Source organism: Dendrobates tinctorius, unplaced genomic scaffold, assembly GCF_039654945.1.
Source record: "Dendrobates tinctorius isolate UK_male_01 unplaced genomic scaffold, ASM3965494v1 ptg000020l, whole genome shotgun sequence".
Taxonomy (NCBI): Eukaryota; Metazoa; Chordata; class Amphibia; order Anura; family Dendrobatidae; genus Dendrobates; species Dendrobates tinctorius.
The window spans coordinates 13,715,106-13,733,263 of NW_027361688.1; the positions used below are offsets into that span (position 1 = coordinate 13,715,106).

At 44.2% G+C, this 18,158-nt stretch overlaps 1 protein-coding gene across 3 annotated transcripts in view; it reads right to left on the reverse strand.

The window, feature by feature from the left end:
- EFCAB6 (EF-hand calcium binding domain 6) overlaps nt 1–18,158 on the reverse strand; it is a 158,319-nt gene that overhangs the window by 16,750 nt on the left and 123,411 nt on the right. For all 3 annotated transcript variants that reach the window (XM_073567730.1, XM_073567731.1, XM_073567729.1), the window contains 7 exons: nt 16,873–17,006; nt 16,529–16,764; nt 13,814–13,910; nt 10,746–10,864; nt 5,071–5,298; nt 3,666–3,821; nt 987–1,182 (listed from right to left, as the gene is read on the reverse strand). In XM_073567730.1, the coding sequence (XP_073423831.1) occupies nt 987–1,182; nt 3,666–3,821; nt 5,071–5,298; nt 10,746–10,864; nt 13,814–13,910; nt 16,529–16,764; nt 16,873–17,006 (1,166 nt within the window). The remainder of the gene's footprint in view (nt 1–986; nt 1,183–3,665; nt 3,822–5,070; nt 5,299–10,745; nt 10,865–13,813; nt 13,911–16,528; nt 16,765–16,872; nt 17,007–18,158) is intronic.

Genomic DNA, 18,158 nt, shown 5'->3' on the forward strand with positions numbered 1-18,158 from the left:
TGTGGTGCAGGACCTGGGGCGATCAACTGATCGCTCTAGTAGCTGCTGTCTGTGGTCACCATTTAAGGGAGCTTAGGAACATACTGTCTATATATTAAAGGGAACAATTAAAGGTGTCTACTACAGGACCCCTTCATAATACACTTAGAGGAGGAGGAGTGGGGAACAAAAAGTTGTTTTTTTTATTATTAAGTGGTAAAAAAAAGTCTGGAAAATTGTAAGAATTTTTGTTTGTGCTTTCATCGCCATTTTCCAAGACGTTTTCATTTTTCAGGATCTGGGGCTGGATGAGGGCTTATTTTTGGGGACCAGCAAAAATCTCCTTAGACAAAAGAAGATGATCTGTCATCTCACTGAGGGATCAGATTACAGCTGCCTATTGAAATCTATAAAGAGCGGAGGAGGAGACGAGAGAAGCATAGTTACACAGACTTTGCTGCTTCTTTCTAGTAAGTGTTTTATCTCACTCCAGATCTGGATACACATCTACACTGCTCAGTACTGCTGTATATTGTCCTCCATGCTGCTGCTGTGGCTTCAGAGCATGTGCTACATAAAGAAGAGAGAAAACAGGAATCCTTCATGTCTGTGTGTGCTGTGTATGTAGGACATTATAGCAGCTGGTCACCATCCACTAGCTCAGAGATGACCAAAATTTAAAAATAGAGCCTGCAGTGGGGAAAAATGGTGACAAATGCAGGATAATAATCAAGTAATGGGTAGAAATAGTGTTATTCCTCATGTACACATATAACAGCTTGTTCTGAAAAGTCACCTGAAATTACAAGGACTATTATAAAGGAGATTTGGAGCTCTGATTATATGAAGACATATTAAGACATCGTCACCTACCTTCCGTTTTGCACCAGGCACAGATGTCAGAAAGAACACGGGAGAATGACTGCTGTGATCCAGGCTGTCTACATGTCTTAGTGAAATGGATTTAACAGGTGGAAAGAGTCTGGAGAGCAGATACAGTATCTTACTTTATGCAGCTCCTCCTGACAGTTCTTCACCGATTCCTTCAGCTTTACAAGCACCTTCTGTGGACTGACGTGCTGGACGGTCTCCGTGGGTGCGATCATCTCGCGCCTTTCTCCGTACTTTGAAGCTCTTCCGTCGTCAATCATTTTCAGGAAGTCAAAATAGGAGAGTTTGTTGTCAAAAACTCTTAGCCTTAACCTTTAAGAGAAATGAACAACACTTACACCAGGAAGTCATATCTTATTCATTTCCCAATCTGCCTCCGATTAGTCATCTACTATTGATGAAGGCCTCAGTACTGCAATCTGTGCTGCGTCACCATGGATGATGCCCGATGTAATACCTGCTGCTGGTGCCCGCGCTGTCATATGGTAACCACACAATGTAGTGCCCAAATGTACGTGGAAAAGTTATTGGAACACACTTTTAATCATTCAATCCCGTTTTTTCATTCATCTCCATTGTCCCCGTTGTATAACATCCAGCCCCTCACTCCCCCGGTGTATAACATCCACCCCTCACTCCCCGGTGTATAACATCCAGCCCCTCGCTTCCCCCTGGTGTATAACATCCGCTCCTCGCACCCCAGTGTACGACATCCGGCCCCTTGCTCCCCGGTGTATAACATCCAGCACCTCACTCCCCGGTGTATAACATCCGGCCCCTCGCTCCCCGGTGTATAACATCCAGCACCTCGCTCCCTGGTGTATAAAAGCCGGCCCCTTGCTTCCCGGTGTATAACATCCGGCCCCTCGCTCCCCGGTGTATAACATCCGCCCCTCGCTCCCCGGTGTATAACATCCGCCCCTCCCCCCTGGTGTATAACATCCAGCCCCTCGCTCCCCCAGCGTATAACATCCGCCCCTCACCCCCTGGTGTATAACATCCGGCCCCTCGCTCCCCGGTGTATAACATCCGCCCCTCACCCCCTGGTGTATAACTTTCGGGCCCTCAATCACCTATTTTTTAAACTCCGGCCCCGCACTCTCTGGTGAATAACCTCTGGCCTCTCATAGTGCCATCCACCAATACTAACATGTGACATCACAAAAAAAATTGTAATAAAATATGTCCAAACCTTGCTCCAAAGTTAAATGTGTGAATATGCTATATGACCGTATGTGGCCCTGAGCTATTAATATTCATGCTCAATATTACGGCACATTTTATTTATTCTAGTATATTTTTCGTGCCTTTTCAGCCTTTACCTCCTATCTGTCTCCCAGTCACTGTCCTCCTCTGGGGCCGCACATATAATCAGCGAGCAACATTACACAAACAGTCATCGCCCCGTCAGCTTTGTCAGAGGGGTGTGAGGGGTATTGCCAAAATCATTCTGAAAGACCGTGTTAACGTAGATTAATATTTGTACATTGTATGAGGCTGTGATGTGCGGAGGTCTGAGAGCACGTGCTCGCGAATCAAGCTCCAAACATTTGCCGCCTATGAGGGAGGAGTTGGCACCATACCCGGGCAGCTGCCTGTGAGGGCTCCTGTCAGCTGCCAGGTCTCCCCTTTATGTTTCGCCAATATTACAAAAACTGAGGAGCGGGGCGGCCATGGTGAGAAGCATACAATAAAAGGAACACACTGAATGCTCTCATTTACCTGGCATTATACCAGGCATTGGTGCCATAATTAGCCCTCGATACTTACAAGACTAAAATATATAAATATGGAGAAGTCCTTCCTAGTGAACTGTAATGATGGGGTGTAACAAGTAACCCCCTTCTGATTTGCAATGTGTAGTGGGGGGCAGCAGAAGACCTATGGAGGCAGCGTGTGACCTGTGGGGGCAGCGTGTGACTTGTGGGGACAGCGTGTGGTCTGTGGTGGGCAGTGTGTGGCCTGTGGGGGCAGTGTGTGGCCTGTGCGTGCAGGGTGTGGCCTGTGGGGGCAGAGTACGTCCTGTGGGGGCAGTGTGTGGCCTCTGGGGGCAGTGTGTGGTCTGTGGGGGCAGTGTGTGGCCTGTGCGTGCAGGGTGTGGCCTGTGGGGGCAATGTATGGCCTGTGGGGGCAGAGTATGGCCTGTGAGGGCAGTGTGTAGCCTGTGGGGGCAGTGTGTGGCCTGTGGGGGCAGTGTGTGGCCTGTGGGGGCAGTGTGTGGCCTGTGGGGGCAGTGTGTGGCCTGTGGGGGCAGTGTGTGGCCTGTGGGGGCAGTGTATGACCTGTGGGGGCAGTGTATGGCCTGTGGGAGCAGTGTATGACCTGTGGCGGCAGTGTATGGCCTGTGGCGGCAGTGTATTGCCTGTGGGGACGGTGTATGACATGTGGGGGCAGTGCCTGGTCTGTGGGAGCACTATATGGCTTGTGGGGGCTGTATATGACCTGTAGGGGCAGTGTTTGACATGTGGGGGTAGTGTCTGGTCTGTGGGAGCACTATATGGCTTGTAGGGGGCAGTATATGACCTGTAGGGGCAGTGCATTCAATGCTGGAGATAGGCGGGCGCTGTACTCCGCAGCCCCATAGACAAAGAATTGGTGCGGTGTCGCAATCATCTCCATCCTAACAGATAATCTTAGAGCCCTGCTCTAGAGATTGGTGGGTTTCTCAGAAGTCAGACCCCCAGCAATCAGCAAATCATCACCTATGATGATGGATAGGTGATAGCTGAGAGATGGGACAACCCATCCCGAGACCAGAACTCCATTAATTCCTCCCCGGTCCTATCTCACATTACCTGTACAACAGGTTGAGGAATTGATCGTCATCTAAATGAAAGTTCATGTCTTCGAGCATTAGCCGGAAGTCGTCCGCGGAGATCAATCCATCCTTGTTTTTGTCTATTTTAGTGAATGCCGCAGCAAAATCGGGGTAATATTCTCTGAATTTGTCTCTGAGGACACAAAGATGTAAATCAGAAAGACAGAAACTAGCTGACGTCACGCCCAGTGTATCACTGCGAATCAGGATTATATCAGAAAGGGAGCGTGCCATCAGAAAAGCGTTTAAATCAGATTTTAAATTTAAATGTGTTTTATAAAATTGTTACCAATTTTTTTTTCATTTCTGTCAAATCACTCTTATATCAATTAAATCTTGCAATTTTTACAAATACTCATATTGGGCTCTTTTTTTTTTCTTGTGCTGTATAAAAAAACTTTCTGAAGTCTCATTATCATCACAGACAGGATCACAATTAAAAGGTAACACTTCTACGTACAGTAGATAACACAGCTTCCATCATTCACAATAGGTAATGTCACAGTTCACCTCCCCCTCCTCCTGTACAATGACTGATAACATCTCTATATACAGTAGATAACACAGGATCCACTATTCACAATAGGTGATGTCACAGCTCACCTCCCCCTCCTGTACAATGACTGATAACACCTCTATACACAGTAGATAACACAGAATTTACCATATGTGACCATGCCTCCAGAGGAAGTGACTACACGAAACGTGCGTTGTGGGGGGGTAGGAGTACCTTTACTACACCCTGTCCTATTATGTAAGTTTAACTCTTTATTACAACCATTTGGGATATGCACTTTAATAAGCAGCACCTTATACTATAAAGCACTTTGTATTTTACCTGCATGTATTGCAGTCCAATGGACATGATGTTTTTTTTTTTTTTCAGGGCAAAACAAGAATCTTAAATCTCCTGCGACTAAAAATTGGTTTTGCAGCTTCTGATATAATTTTTGTATACTTTTTGTCTTTTTAAAAAAATATTTATTGAATAAAGATCAGGAATAATTTTATATGGTACTTACACTCTCTTTTGTGTGTGTGTTCATAAAGTACAATGTGTCATGAAAAAACAATCTCAAAATCTCTGGGATATGTTGAAGCTTTCATAAAGTGACATTGGTCAGAATTGGAAAATTTTGCCTGGTCAGGAAGGTGAAAACAGGTTTGGGGGTAAAGGGGGTTTAAAAGGAAACATTTGCATATAAAATAACTGTAATTCCTAAACCCTTGCTCCAATTAGGATGTGAATATCTCAAATTAGAGCTGAGAGTCTGCACTTTACGCTGCTTATGTTGATTATATAATGGTATCTTGACTATGTTTTGGTAAAGGGACACAATCGGTGTTCAATGGGTCAATGAAAAAGAAGTTCAAGGTCTTACTTGATCTGCTGTTCTACATCTTTCATGTTGAGGGTTCGGGTTTGGTGCTTATGAAACTCGTCCATATCTTGGAGGATCTTCTGTTGGGAGCTGTAATGTTTCTCTAGAGCTTGGTGGTTGTCTTCTACGATGCGCTTGCTCGGACCGCTGTCTCCAGAGGCGAAGTTCACGCCTAGTTCCTGGAGGAATTCTTGATGGGTGAGATGGCCTTTACCCTTGGGATCATATCTAGGATGACAATGTTCACAAGATCTTTTGACATCTTGGCAATGGAATGACTTTGGTTAGTTTTCGACAGACTGGAAGAGGCAGACCGATCACCAACGGGTCCCAGCTAGACCGGGCTTCAGTGCCACTCTCAATGGAGAGACTGTGGTTGGCAAAAATTTTTCAGGTGGGGATTTATTGTTATTGGCTCGCATCTACACACCTCCAATTTCCAATATTTTTAGTTGAGTGGTTGCAGCGCCAGGAGTATTATCTTCTTGATAAGTTATTGTTTGGGTCACTAATACTACTTGGCACCAGGTTTGTTAGAGGCACTGTGTGTGGATCACTAAATACTGGAAAAACAGGTAGCTGAGGTGCAGTACCGGGAATGACCACTACACAGCGTATGGAGCTGTGCTGTACCGCCTCCGGCCACAGTGGGAGCTTCAATCATCTGATCAGAGTGGGTTCTGGGTGTTGGACCAAGACTGATCTGATATTCATGACCAATCCCAAGCATAGCTGACCAAAACATAAGTTCTGGACCATCTCTTTAAGGATGTGTCATGGTTTATTCAGAATGCTGGGCAGGCGGTGTAGGGGTTAATTGGTAGAGCCTCCTTCTGGGTCTGGGGAGGGTTTTCATAGCTTCAGGTGAGGACCCTCCCCTGTCGTTTATACTCCTAATTTGAGTGTGCCCGACCCTGCTCCGTTTGTGCTCTCGCCTGTCCTGGTACGATTGTTTGGTGTATGATCTGGTTTGGCCTCGGTTTACGTCTCTTGGATTCTGATTTTGTACTTGTGTGTCTGTCCCGTGTATGACCCCTGACTTTGTCCTGACCTCCCTGTGATCGCTCCTCTGGTGCTTCTGCCTCCATCCCGTGTGTGACCCTCTGCTACGCCTGACTATTCTCTGACTCACGATTCTGTACTTTGTTTGCCCGTACGGTGTATGACCTCCGTTATGCCCGACTCTGAGGTTTCTACCATCTCTGCATGCAGGACGCTAAGCCCCGCCCCTTGCTGTCACATGACCGTATGTCCTGTGCAGCTTGCTAAAGTTTCAGCGTTCAGGTTCTGTGCATCTGTACTTTCCAGCTATTCCTGTCCCCGGGGCCCCTACAGTACGGGTGAGTCCCTGCTCAGCGGAGGCTGCACGCCGGCGCTGTCAGGAGCCTGATAGGATGGTGGTTGGAAATGATTGATTGAGGCAATGTCAAAGAGAATTAACTTATCAGTGCCAGGAAAATAAATAAGGAGTAGATGTAAAAAGGGGAGACCACCTGGACTCCCCTGAAGAGTTGGCCAATCTCCCATATATGACTAGACCAGAAATGGTGCTTTAAGTGGAGCCTATTTTAGTTTTCTCCATCATTCTAGAACATGAAAAGACAAAAAAAGATCTAAAACCTACGATAACTGATTACAAGTGACAATAAAGCTCAGGTATTTACAGGAAAACATTTTTTTTAATGCATTCAAGTAGGAAAAAAAAGAATGTAATTTTTCTTTTCAAATATTTCACATCAGTATAAGAATTTTAATACACTGGAAATAGAGAAATATTTTCTAGCGCAAAGTATGATAAGTACAATAAAGTCTTCCGATGTGAGCACTTAGAAACGTCAGAAATGGTATTAATAAAATCAATTTTCATTTAGAACATTTTTCTTTTTCGGTATGAACTGTTTAATTGGGGCTGATAAGGCTTCGCCTTATGCGACACCGCCACAAAGCTATTCTAGACTAAATGCACAAAAGTATGTGCCCCCATCACTTTCCACCTCCAGGAGCTTCTCTGACCTCCCATAGTACATCCATACACATTAATATGGAGTCGTCCCCTCTGCAGATATAACGGCTGCTGCTCTTCTGGGAAGGGTTTCTACAAGATTATTGAGAGATGTGTGGGAATTTTTCACCCTTCATCCAGAAGAGAATTTGTGGGGTCAGTCCCTTATGTTGGGGAAAGGCCGGAATCACAGTCTGGTGTTGGATGTTGCTGATGTCCCGGCTCTGTGCGGTCGATCATGTTCTCCCCCTCCTTATCTGTATGGACCTTGTGCACTGGGCACAGTCATAGGGAACAGGAAAGGGTCCTCCCCAAACTGTTCCCACAAAGCTGAAGCTACAATTGTCCACAATGTCTAGTGCTGAACCATTAAGATTTCCCTTCAATGGGTCTAGTCACCTCCTAAATACAGTGTAAGGCTGGTTTCACATTTGCGTTTTTTAGCGCTGGAAAAAAACGCACATGTGCGCATGCATTTTTTCCCCTATATTTAACATAGGTGCGCATACCTGCGCGCTTGTAAGCGCATGTATGCGATTTTCATGCGCTGCGTTTTTTTGGGGTGTGCGTTTGTATTTTCCAGACGCAGCATGTTGCATTTTTTGGCCCTGCAAAAAAGCGCATGCGCACATATGCGCACGTTTTGCGCTAAAAATGGCCATTATAGCCTATGGATGCGCATATGTGCGCACTGGCATGCTCATGTATGCGTTTTTTTGCATATGCGTTTTTTTTTTTTAACCATGGAATTTAGGGGTTTGGGTTAGAGTTAGGGTTAGTTAAGGGGGTTTAGGGTTAGGGTTAGGGTTGGGGTCAGGGTTAAGTATGGTTTGGTTAAGGGTTAGGGTCAGGGTTAGGGTCAGGATTAGGGTTAAGTATGGTTTTGTTAAGGGTTAGGGTCAGGGTTAGGGTTAGGGTCAGGGTTAGGGTTAAGTATGGTTTGGTTAAGGGTTAGGGTCAGGGTTAGGGTCAGGATTAGGGTTAAGTATGGTTTTGTTAAGGGTTAGGGTCAGGGTTAGGGTCAGGGTTAGGGTTAAGTATGGTTTTGTTAAGGATTAGGGTCAGGGTTAGGGTCAGGATTAGGGTTAAGTATGGTTTGGTTAAGGGTTAGGGTCAGGGTTAGGGTCAGGGTTAGGGTTAAGTATGGTTTTGTTAAGGGTTAGGGTCAGGGTTAGGGTCAGGATTAGGGTTAAGTATGGTTTGGTTAAGGGTTAGGGTCAGGGTTAGGGTCAGGGTCAGGGTTAAGTATGGTTTTGTTAAGGGTTAGGGTCAGGGTTAGGGTCAGGATTAGGGTTAAGTATGGTTTTGTTAAGGGTTAGGGTCAGGGTTAGGGTCAGGATTAGGGTTAAGTATGGTTTGGTTAAGGGTTAGGGTCAGGGTTAGGGTCAGGGTTAGGGTTAAGTATGGTTTTGTTAAGGGTTAGGGTCAGGGTTAGGGTCAGGATTAGGGTTAAGTATGGTTTGGTTAAGGGTTAGGGTCAGGGTTAGGGTTAGGGTCAGGGTTAAGTATGGTTTTGTTAAGGGTTAGGGTCAGGGTTAGGGTTAGTTAGGGTTTAGGGTTTGGGTTAAGTATGATTTGGTTAAGGGTTAGGGTCAGGGTTAGGGTCAGGGTTAGGGTTAGTAAAGTCATGGTTTGGGTAGTGTGAGGGGCCACCTAAAAATGTTGGAAAAAACCGCAAACGCGGTAAAAAACGCACTAAAAACGCATACAAATGCATAAAAACGCTGCGTTTTTTTCATGCATGCTCATAAAAATGCTTGAAAAAAACGCAGCAGTTGTATGCTTTTGTATGCGTTTTTTCAATGCGTTTTTTTGCGGGAAAAACGCGCTGCAAAAAAAAGCAAGTGTGAAACTAGCCTAAGCCCTCAACATTACCTTCTAAATATAGTGTGAGCTTCCCACATTGCCTCCTAAATACAGCTTGAGCCCCCCATAGCCCTCTATAGACAGAATGATCCCCCATAGACCTCTATGTACAGTATGAGCCCTCACAGACTCCAACATATAGCATGAGCCTCCACAAAGCCCTCCAAATACAGTGAAAGCACCCACATAGCCCTCTAAATACAGCGTTAGCCCCCACATAGCCCCTAAATACAGGGTCAACCTCCATAGTGTCATATATACAGTATCAGCCTTCACATAGCCTCCTATATACAGCATAAGCTGCAGCATGAGCCCCCACTTAGCCCCTTATATACAGTATGAGCCTTCCACAAAGCCACCTACACACAGTATGAGCCTCCAGATAGTCCCCTACACATAGTAAAGGCCCCACATAGCTCCATTATAAAGTGTGAATATATATATATATATATATATATATATATATATATATATATTAGCTGAAGAGCCCGGCGTTGCCTGGGCATAGTAACCAACTGTGGTTAGTTATAACAAATTATAATGATCATATTGCACATTAAAACATTTCACATCATATATTCAACACTACAGATTTGCAACACAAATTAACTAAACGATTACCCAAGTATTGATAGTATTTTATTTTCAACTCATTCAAGAGCCTTTTGATAAATAGAGTTTACCTCCTGTGGGTGATGGTGCCAGCCCCAACGCACGTTTCGGCGTTCAGCCTTCTGGGGAGTTGGAAGAAGGCTGAACGCCGAAACGTGCGTTGGGGTCCGATTCCAAGAATTCCACTCATTCCATCTGAAATTGTTTTTTGATTTTAAACGCCTCCAGTTTCCAGTTCAACTGCTATTTGCAATGTCCATTAACAATGCTCAGGGACAGTCCTTGAAAGTAGTAGGGATCGATTTGCAATCTCCATGCTTTTCTCATAGTCAACTTTACGTGATCTGTTCAAGAGTTGGAAATGCCAAAAATCTGTTCATCTTTGCACCGAAAGGAAAAACCAAAAATGGTGTTTCTGCACTATATTAAAATGTCTCAAATATTGTCTTCAACACGTTAGTTAATAGTTAGAAAAATGTCTCAAAAATTATTTTAATAAACGAGTGAGGAAAATAAACAAACAATATTTTTATTATTTTAATTATTAATCATGAAAAAAATGAAATGTAGCTCGTCATGAACTGGTTAAACAAAAAAAAACAACAAAAACTTTTGAACAGTGTACATTTTTTAGACTAATAAAAATAATATTTTGTACTTGATAGTTTTACTGATTTCTTCACTTTTTAGTGACTTTTTAAGAAAAATGCACTTTTAATGCATTCAGAAACAGAAGTTTTTTTTTTAAATGTTTCACATTAGAGAAGGAATTTTAATATACTGGAAGTAATGAAATATTTTCAATTGTAAGGAATGATAAGTGCAATAAAATCATCCAATGTGAGCACTTAGCTACGTCAGAAACGTGCAAATACATTATTAAAAAAACAAAAAAAAAAAACAATTTTCATGTAGAAGATTTTCTATTTCGGTATGACATGCGTAATTGGCGCTGAGAAGGCTTCACCCTACGTGACACCGGCACAAGGCTATTCTGTAATATTCCATACATCTGTCTGTACTGTGCTGGTAATGAGCTTTGTCCAGCGAGTAAGGACTGTAGGGTCTGCAATGTGATCAGAGGTGGGCATCGGCCCCCTGACTCGAGTTCGGTTGGACATTTGATAATCCAGCATCCGTTTTGTTAATCCGGGACTTTTCCGCTACATATATCTCAGGATTCCACGGCACTCACCTTTGCCAGAGTTTTTCAAATTCACTCTTTGTAATAGGAAGAGAAAACCTGTACAAAACATTCCTCAAATCTTTCTTCTGAATGATGCCGTTCCCGTCACTGTCAATTTCGCAGAACAGCTACAAGACAGAAGACAAAAAATGGAGTCATACGGGTGCGACTGTCCTGAAAGACTCCAGTCCTAGCGGGCATCGGTGGAGCATGTTTGAGGATTAGAATAATACATGGCTGCTTTCTTCCAGAAAACAGCGCCACACCTGTCCTCAGGTTGAAGGTGGAATTGCATCTCTGTTATTTACCTAAATATTCTGTACATGGCCTTACTGTCATGCGAGTGTCAGCACCACGGGAGCCATGAAAGCCATATCCTATGTATGGGGGGCATCATACTGTATGCAGGGGGTACCAGTGTGTGTGGGTACTGTGATGACACTGTACTGTGTAGGCGGCAGTTTGGGGGGCATCAGTGTGGGTCTGGGCATCATTCTGTGTGAGTGGGACTGTGGGAGCATACTAATAATGTGTGGGGGGAGCATTAAGGGTGTGGGTACTGTATTGTGCGGGAGGCACTGTGGGAGCCTCATACTGTGTGGGCGACATCAGTGTGTGTACAGGCACTGTGAGGGCATTATTCTGTGTAGACAGCACGGTGGAGGCATCATACAATGAGGGACATCATTGTGTGTGGGAACTGTGGGGGTATCGTACTGTGTGGGAGGCATTAATGTGTCTGTGGGACCTACGCTGTGAGTTCATTATACTGTGTGTGGGCATCATTCTCTGTAGGCAACACTGTGGGAGCGTAATACTGTGTAAGGGGTACCAAGGGTGTGGGCACTGTACTGTGTGGACGGCACTGTGGGGGCATCATACTGTGTGGGGGGCATCAAGGGTGTGGGCACTGTACTGTGTGGACGACACTGTGGGGTCATCATACAGTGGGAAAGGCATCAATGTGTGTGGACACTAATCTGTGAGGACATTATACTGTGTATTAGGCATGATTGTGTATTTTGGCACTGTGAGAGCACTATACTAGGCTGGTAAAACTGCAGGGGCATCATTCTGTGTAACTGGCATCAGTGTGTGTGGGTAGGCACTATAATGTATGGGTAGCAATGTGGGGTCCTGGGGGGGCCTAATGTATGCATGGGCACTGTACTTAGACTGAAGTACAGTAGCGGCATCATACTGTGTGTAGGACACTGTGGAATTATACTGTGGAGAGTGGTATCATGCTATGTAGTGGCATCTTACACTGTGCGGGAACCCTAGCTGGCTTTACTAGGGGCACTATTTAAGTGTGGGCGCAACAACAAAAAATGAGGCGATAATAGGGGTGTGGCTTAGCATAAAACATTGCAGTTATCCGTTTTGAAATTTGGGAAGTACGGCCAAGATATACATTAATAAATTCCCATTTTTAATTATAATTTAAAGTCTTATGAACTGCATTTTTTAGTATATTCACATTTATTTCTAACTTGATGAAATAGTAAAAAGTTTGGGCACCATAATGGGCACTACAGCTGTGCCCAGACAAGGGACCAGTGTTTTGTTTCTTGAATACAGAACACCAACTCTTTGGCCTTCCTGGTACTGTCACTTGCCCACCTGTGGATTCCAATGGCATCTTTTGACTTGAACGCCAAAATGCAATTTTGATCCACTAATTAAAACTCATTAAGTATTGGAGGATTGTGGTCCATCTTACAGAAAGGGAACAGTAAAGGGGGTATCCACACAGCCCACACTTATCACTTTTCCATAGGATCTAAGAGGTGATATCTCATCACCGAAACCCCCACTGATGGAACCCCCATGATGGCTAGAACAGGGCTCCAAAGCTCTCGTCTTTTTTTAGCGAGGAGAAGCATGGAGAGACCAATTAATCTCCAATTAACTTCTTCCCGACAATATATGTAGTAGTTCATCTTATGTAGAATCCACATGTATGGAGCAGATCCAGGAGCTCTTTTTTAAAGGGATTGTCCAATACTCTTATATTGATGGTCTATTTTTAGGAAAGATAATCAATATCAGGTCGGTGGGGGGGGGTGACACAACAGGCACTCCCGGCGACCAGCTGTCCTTGGTGTGATCAGTTAAGGAGCTGCGCAGAACAGCTCTGTCACCTGTATTAGTGGCTGCAGCAAAGTACCCACACCGCAGCCGCTATACAGTTGACGGAGCTGCACTCTGCAGCTCCGCAACTGATCATATCCTGCCACCACCTGCACCTGGAACAGCTGATCAGTGAGGGTGCTTGGTATCGCACCACCACCAATCTGATATTAATGACATGTTTGATTTATGTTTTTTGGGGGGTCGTAGCACAAAATATAAAAAAATTACAAGTCTCAAAAAATGTTGACACAAACCAATTTTTTTCTACAAAATTTTGTCAAATTTTCACATTTTTTTCACCACTTAAATTAGAAAAAGCTATGCATCATCGTTATTGTACTGACCTGTGGAATCATGTCACCGGTTCATTTTCACTGCATAATGAGCAAACCGTAAAAACTCCTCCCCAAATTAAAAAAAAAAAAAATGGAGAAATTCCATTATTTTTTTCACTATTACACCATATTTGGAATTTTTTTTCCTTGTTTTTCCCCGTTACTTGAAAAAATTAATGGCGTTGCTCAAAACTACAACTCGTGGCGCAAAGAAAACAAGCCCTCGTATGCATGTGCTGCCAGAAAAAAAAAGCCTTGCATGGGGCTCGACTGCTTTCATCAGCAAGGATTGGAATGGCTGTGATCATTAAGCTCCTCCTACAGGAAGTGGGCAAAGGATTCTGGGTCTAGTGATCGGTGCGATCTCAGCGATCAGCTAATGTATTTGGGTAATGAATATCCTTGAAAAGTAAATAAATAAATGAACCTCTTTAGCTCTTTATGAGCTGCGTTTTGGGTCCTTTTAGGGTGTCATTTGAATAAATCTGCGTCATTCCTTCATTTCGTCAGCTGATAGATGCATCCCGGAAGGATGAGGTGTTGCGCAGAGCTGCTGACGCTGCGAACAAGCACTGGATTAATGAATTAAGTCACACATTTTTTTACCTTGGCTAAGTCGTGCCATCTGCCTTGTGCCTTTGTAACGAGATAGTAATGAGCCTGCTCACAGGCCAGATCCGCGCAGTCCTGGCTTTGTTTGGGCCTTCGAGAAATGAAAAGAGCTGGTATTAATTAACGGAGATGTATTCATGTGTGAGCTGGAGGCAGGGCTGCTGCTACAATATGTCGCATGAACGGCAATTATCCTGCAAAGTAATGTTATAGTCTGCAAATAATGTTATCAGACAGGAAGAGTTATCTAGTGGCACATCATCAACCCCCCCCAGATCTGTCCACTCTGGAGCATGGTCTCCCACTAAAAATGGTTACCCTGTAGAAGAGCATCCAGAAGAAATGTAAGAAAAGGCCTATTAGTGGACGCGGAAAATGTGAAAACCATTTTTTAATATCTTACTTTTAAGCTGCGATAGCTGAGATATGACCCCTTGAAGTTACAGGCCTAAAGCCATAGCCTGCACTACTGAGAGAAACTGATGAAGGAGCTTAAAGCAAAAATCCAAAGGAAAAGTATGGTCTCGGTGCACTCATAACCCAAACATCAGAGTTGGGTTAATATGTCCAGAAACTTCAACAATTTTTATGCTTTATAGTAGCTTTCTGCCAGTACTATAGGTGCTGGGATTAGCTTTAGCCATCACAGCAGCATGGATTGTGTTCAATGAACGTGCCTGATGTAAGCTGAAAGTCTCTTTGTTATGTCAGTATGAAGAGTGACAGGCGTGATGACAGGAGATGAGTGACAAAAACCAGCCTCCATTTCCTGTAGAGATGGGAAGACCCGCCCCCACTTCCTGTAGAGAGACAAAGACACCCCCTGAACTTCATGTAGAGACAAAAACCCACATCAACTTTCTGTAGAGATAAAGACCCTCCCAAACTTTCCATACATAGACAAAGATCTACCTGAACTTCATTTAAAGATAAAGACCTGCTCCCACAAGAGAAACAAACCTCACACCCACTTTCTGTAGAGACAAAGTCATGCCCACTCTTTCTGTAGAGACAAAAAACAGTCCCCACTTCCTGTTTAGAGGCAAAGACTCACCCACACTTCCTGTAGGGAGCTTAACTCCCACCCACACTTCTTGTAGAGAGTCAGACTAACCCCATTCATGTACAGACTCACCTCAACTTCCGATAGAGACAAAGACCCTTCAAAGACCCTCCAAAACTTCCTGTAGAGAAACAAAGACCTGCCCGAACTTCATATAAAAAAAAGTTCACCCACACTTCCTGCAGAGATGAAAACCTACTCCCACTTCCTACAATGATGAAACCCCATCCAGATTTCCTGCAGAGACGAAAACCCACTACCCCTTCTTACAGAGTTGAAAACCCACCCACATATCCTGCACAGATGAAAACCCACCCACACTTCTTGCAGACAAAAATCCACCCACACTTCCTGTAGAGACGAAAATCCACCCACGCTTCCTGTAGAGACGAAAATCCACCCACACTTCATGCAGAGATGAAAACCCACCCACGCTTCGTGCAGAGACAAAACCCACCCACGCTTCCTGCAGAGATGAAAACCCACACACGCTTCCTGCATGTCAGGATCCTGTCAGCGCCGGTGTGCATTCTCCGCTGAGCAGGGACTCACCCGCACTGTAGGGGGGTCCGGGGTCAGGTACAGCCGGAAAGTACAGATACACAGGACCTGTGGACGCTGAAGTTTAGCAAGCAGTCACAAGACCTACGGTCATGTGACTGCAAGGGGGCGGGGCTTAGCGTCCTGCTTTCAGAGATGGCAGGACACTATACAGAAATACTCAGTCAGGCAAAACGGAGGTCATACACAGATATCAGTAAAGTACCAGGGATGAGACAGAACGGATAGTCAGGGCCAAGCAGAAGTCAAAACCAAACAGACATAGAAGGTACCAAGCAGAATCCAAAGCAATATCCAGAGAACAGACCGAGTCGTACACAGAGAATCAAGCAACCAGAACACAGCACAAACACACTCAGAGGTCACCACACAATGCCAAGGGCGAAAATATAACTGACGGGGATGGGAGCGTCCTGAGGCTATAAGAAGCCTCCCCCAGAACCAGGGAGAGGCCACAATCATAGCCCCAGGTGTGCAGGTAAGCCTGCACTGGGATCACAACCTTTAACCCCAGAAATGCCAGTCATCAGCACTGGTTCCAGACATTAACCCCATGTGTGCGAGTCAAACCCGCACTGAGATCATGACACTGCAGAGACGAAAACCCACCCATGCTGGACTTGCCCCCAATGTCCTGTACAGACACAGAGACTCGCCCACAACTTCCTGCCGAGAGACAGAGACCCGCCTCCAACTTCCTATACAGAGACAGAGACTCGCACCCAACTTCCTGTAGAGAGACAGAGACCTTTATTTTTGGTGTGAGTCCTATATTTATTTAGGGAGTCTGAATTTCTTTATGGGTCCGATCTGGTGGGTGTCTGTATATGTTTAGTCATTGTTGTCTGTGGTTTCTACTCATTTTGGTTGAACATTATACATCTGTAGGGGACATGATCAGAATCTCAGTAGTGCCATCACATTTTTTTAATGTGAATTTAAGGGTCTTTTAAACATTTCTCCTGGTATCTAGACATAGAAAGTGTGTGACCTAAACGTAGCCCAGGAAAACGGCCCTACCACAGTGGGGTCAATTATCATTTGTTTAGGTGTTATAAATAGGCATATAGATATACTGTAGGTACCTGTAGAGTGAGGTGAGCCATGGCGGGTAGTCCTCTTTCTCCTGCCTTTGTAGTAAGTTAAGGAACTCGGTATAGTTTAGGGTGGACATCAGATTCAGTCCGAGGAGGTGGAGGAGACGCTCAAATTCCTTCTGACTGATGAGGAACATGAAGCTGTCCAGTAGGTGACGGAAGTCATGCATTGTAATGAGGCCGTCCCGGTTGCTGTCCATTTTATAAAAGGCGCTGTATGTGTCCTAAAGATTAAAAAATCAGATTGGTGAGGAGGTATTGGAGTACATGGGGCCGACAGTCTGTATTTGTACGGACTACGTTAGTCTCCCGTAATATGCATCCGTACTTACCCCATACCCTTCTCTCAGTTTATCCAGCATCTGGCCGAGACAGTCTTCCGCGGTCATGTAATGACACTTTGCCTGATTCACTCGATGGTTGGGCCTATTCTGTAACTTCTCCCCTGGTCCATCCCCCGATGGAACTAAACATAAAATATATTCTGAATAATAAACTATTACAGTAATATAGAGTATTTCTAGCATAATTTTTTTTAAAAATAAATTCTTGTTTTTCATTTTGGAGGTGTGGCCACTGAGCTGAATCAGTCTCCTTCGCCATCTGGCAGCTGACAATATAAGATTTACTAAGAATCTTCTCAGCTATACTGCTATTCTTGCCTGCTTGTCAGGAAAGGAGCAGAGACTGTGCATCAGCACACAAACTCTGCTCCTTTCCAAACAAAGCAGGCCAGAAGCTAGGTAGGGAGAGTGACTGGGCATGTGTGTCCGCTAGTACTCACTTTTTATTCCATGGACGTGCTCATTGTTGTGTACACTGAACACCAGGTGGCGCCACACTATGCAAATAATTACTCTTCATTCAATCATTTTTTAACAGCACGTAAATGGCAAACATTAAAATCTAACAGTGAATATGTGATGTATTGGTGGTGCAACCACTGTAAAGACAGTTTTAATATGATAAGATTTATGTGGTGTTCTCTCCAAGACACATATTTTCCCACATCATTTACAGCGACGCTATCAGAGGAAAACAGGCTGATAAGGGTTGGAAATGTTAACGTGTAATCATAAAAAATATCATGTATATTAATTTAGCTGTGCAGAGAAATGACATAGTTGGTGAAGAAAGGCACATTAATCAGTTCAGGACCGGGCCATTTCTCCCCCATTCCTGGCCAGGCACATTTTCAAATTTTTTCATACATTTGGTTTTAAGAGCTGTAGATATTTTTCTCTTTCGGATAGTCAAATAATTTTTGCATCTTTTTATTATGATGCGTGGGGGCCTAATTTTTATTTTGTTTTCTGTTTTGTTTTTTTCTACCATCAGAAAAAAAAGAAAAAGAGTTAATTTTTCCCATTTTTTTCAATGGGGAAAGGCTAGTAACAGCTTTTTTCTTCCTGCTTTTCATTAATTAATTAATTAAAGTCATAAAAGACATTTGGGAGGCATTTTCAACATTTCATTTTATTTTTGCCTGATTTTCCCTGTAACTGGGGCTGGTATATTATCCCCAGTTACAGGAGAAATGTAGCCTCTTTGACCTAGGACCCAGCAATTCTTACTCCCTCCCTGCACGCAGTTATCAGATTTCACTGGGTCCAGAGGA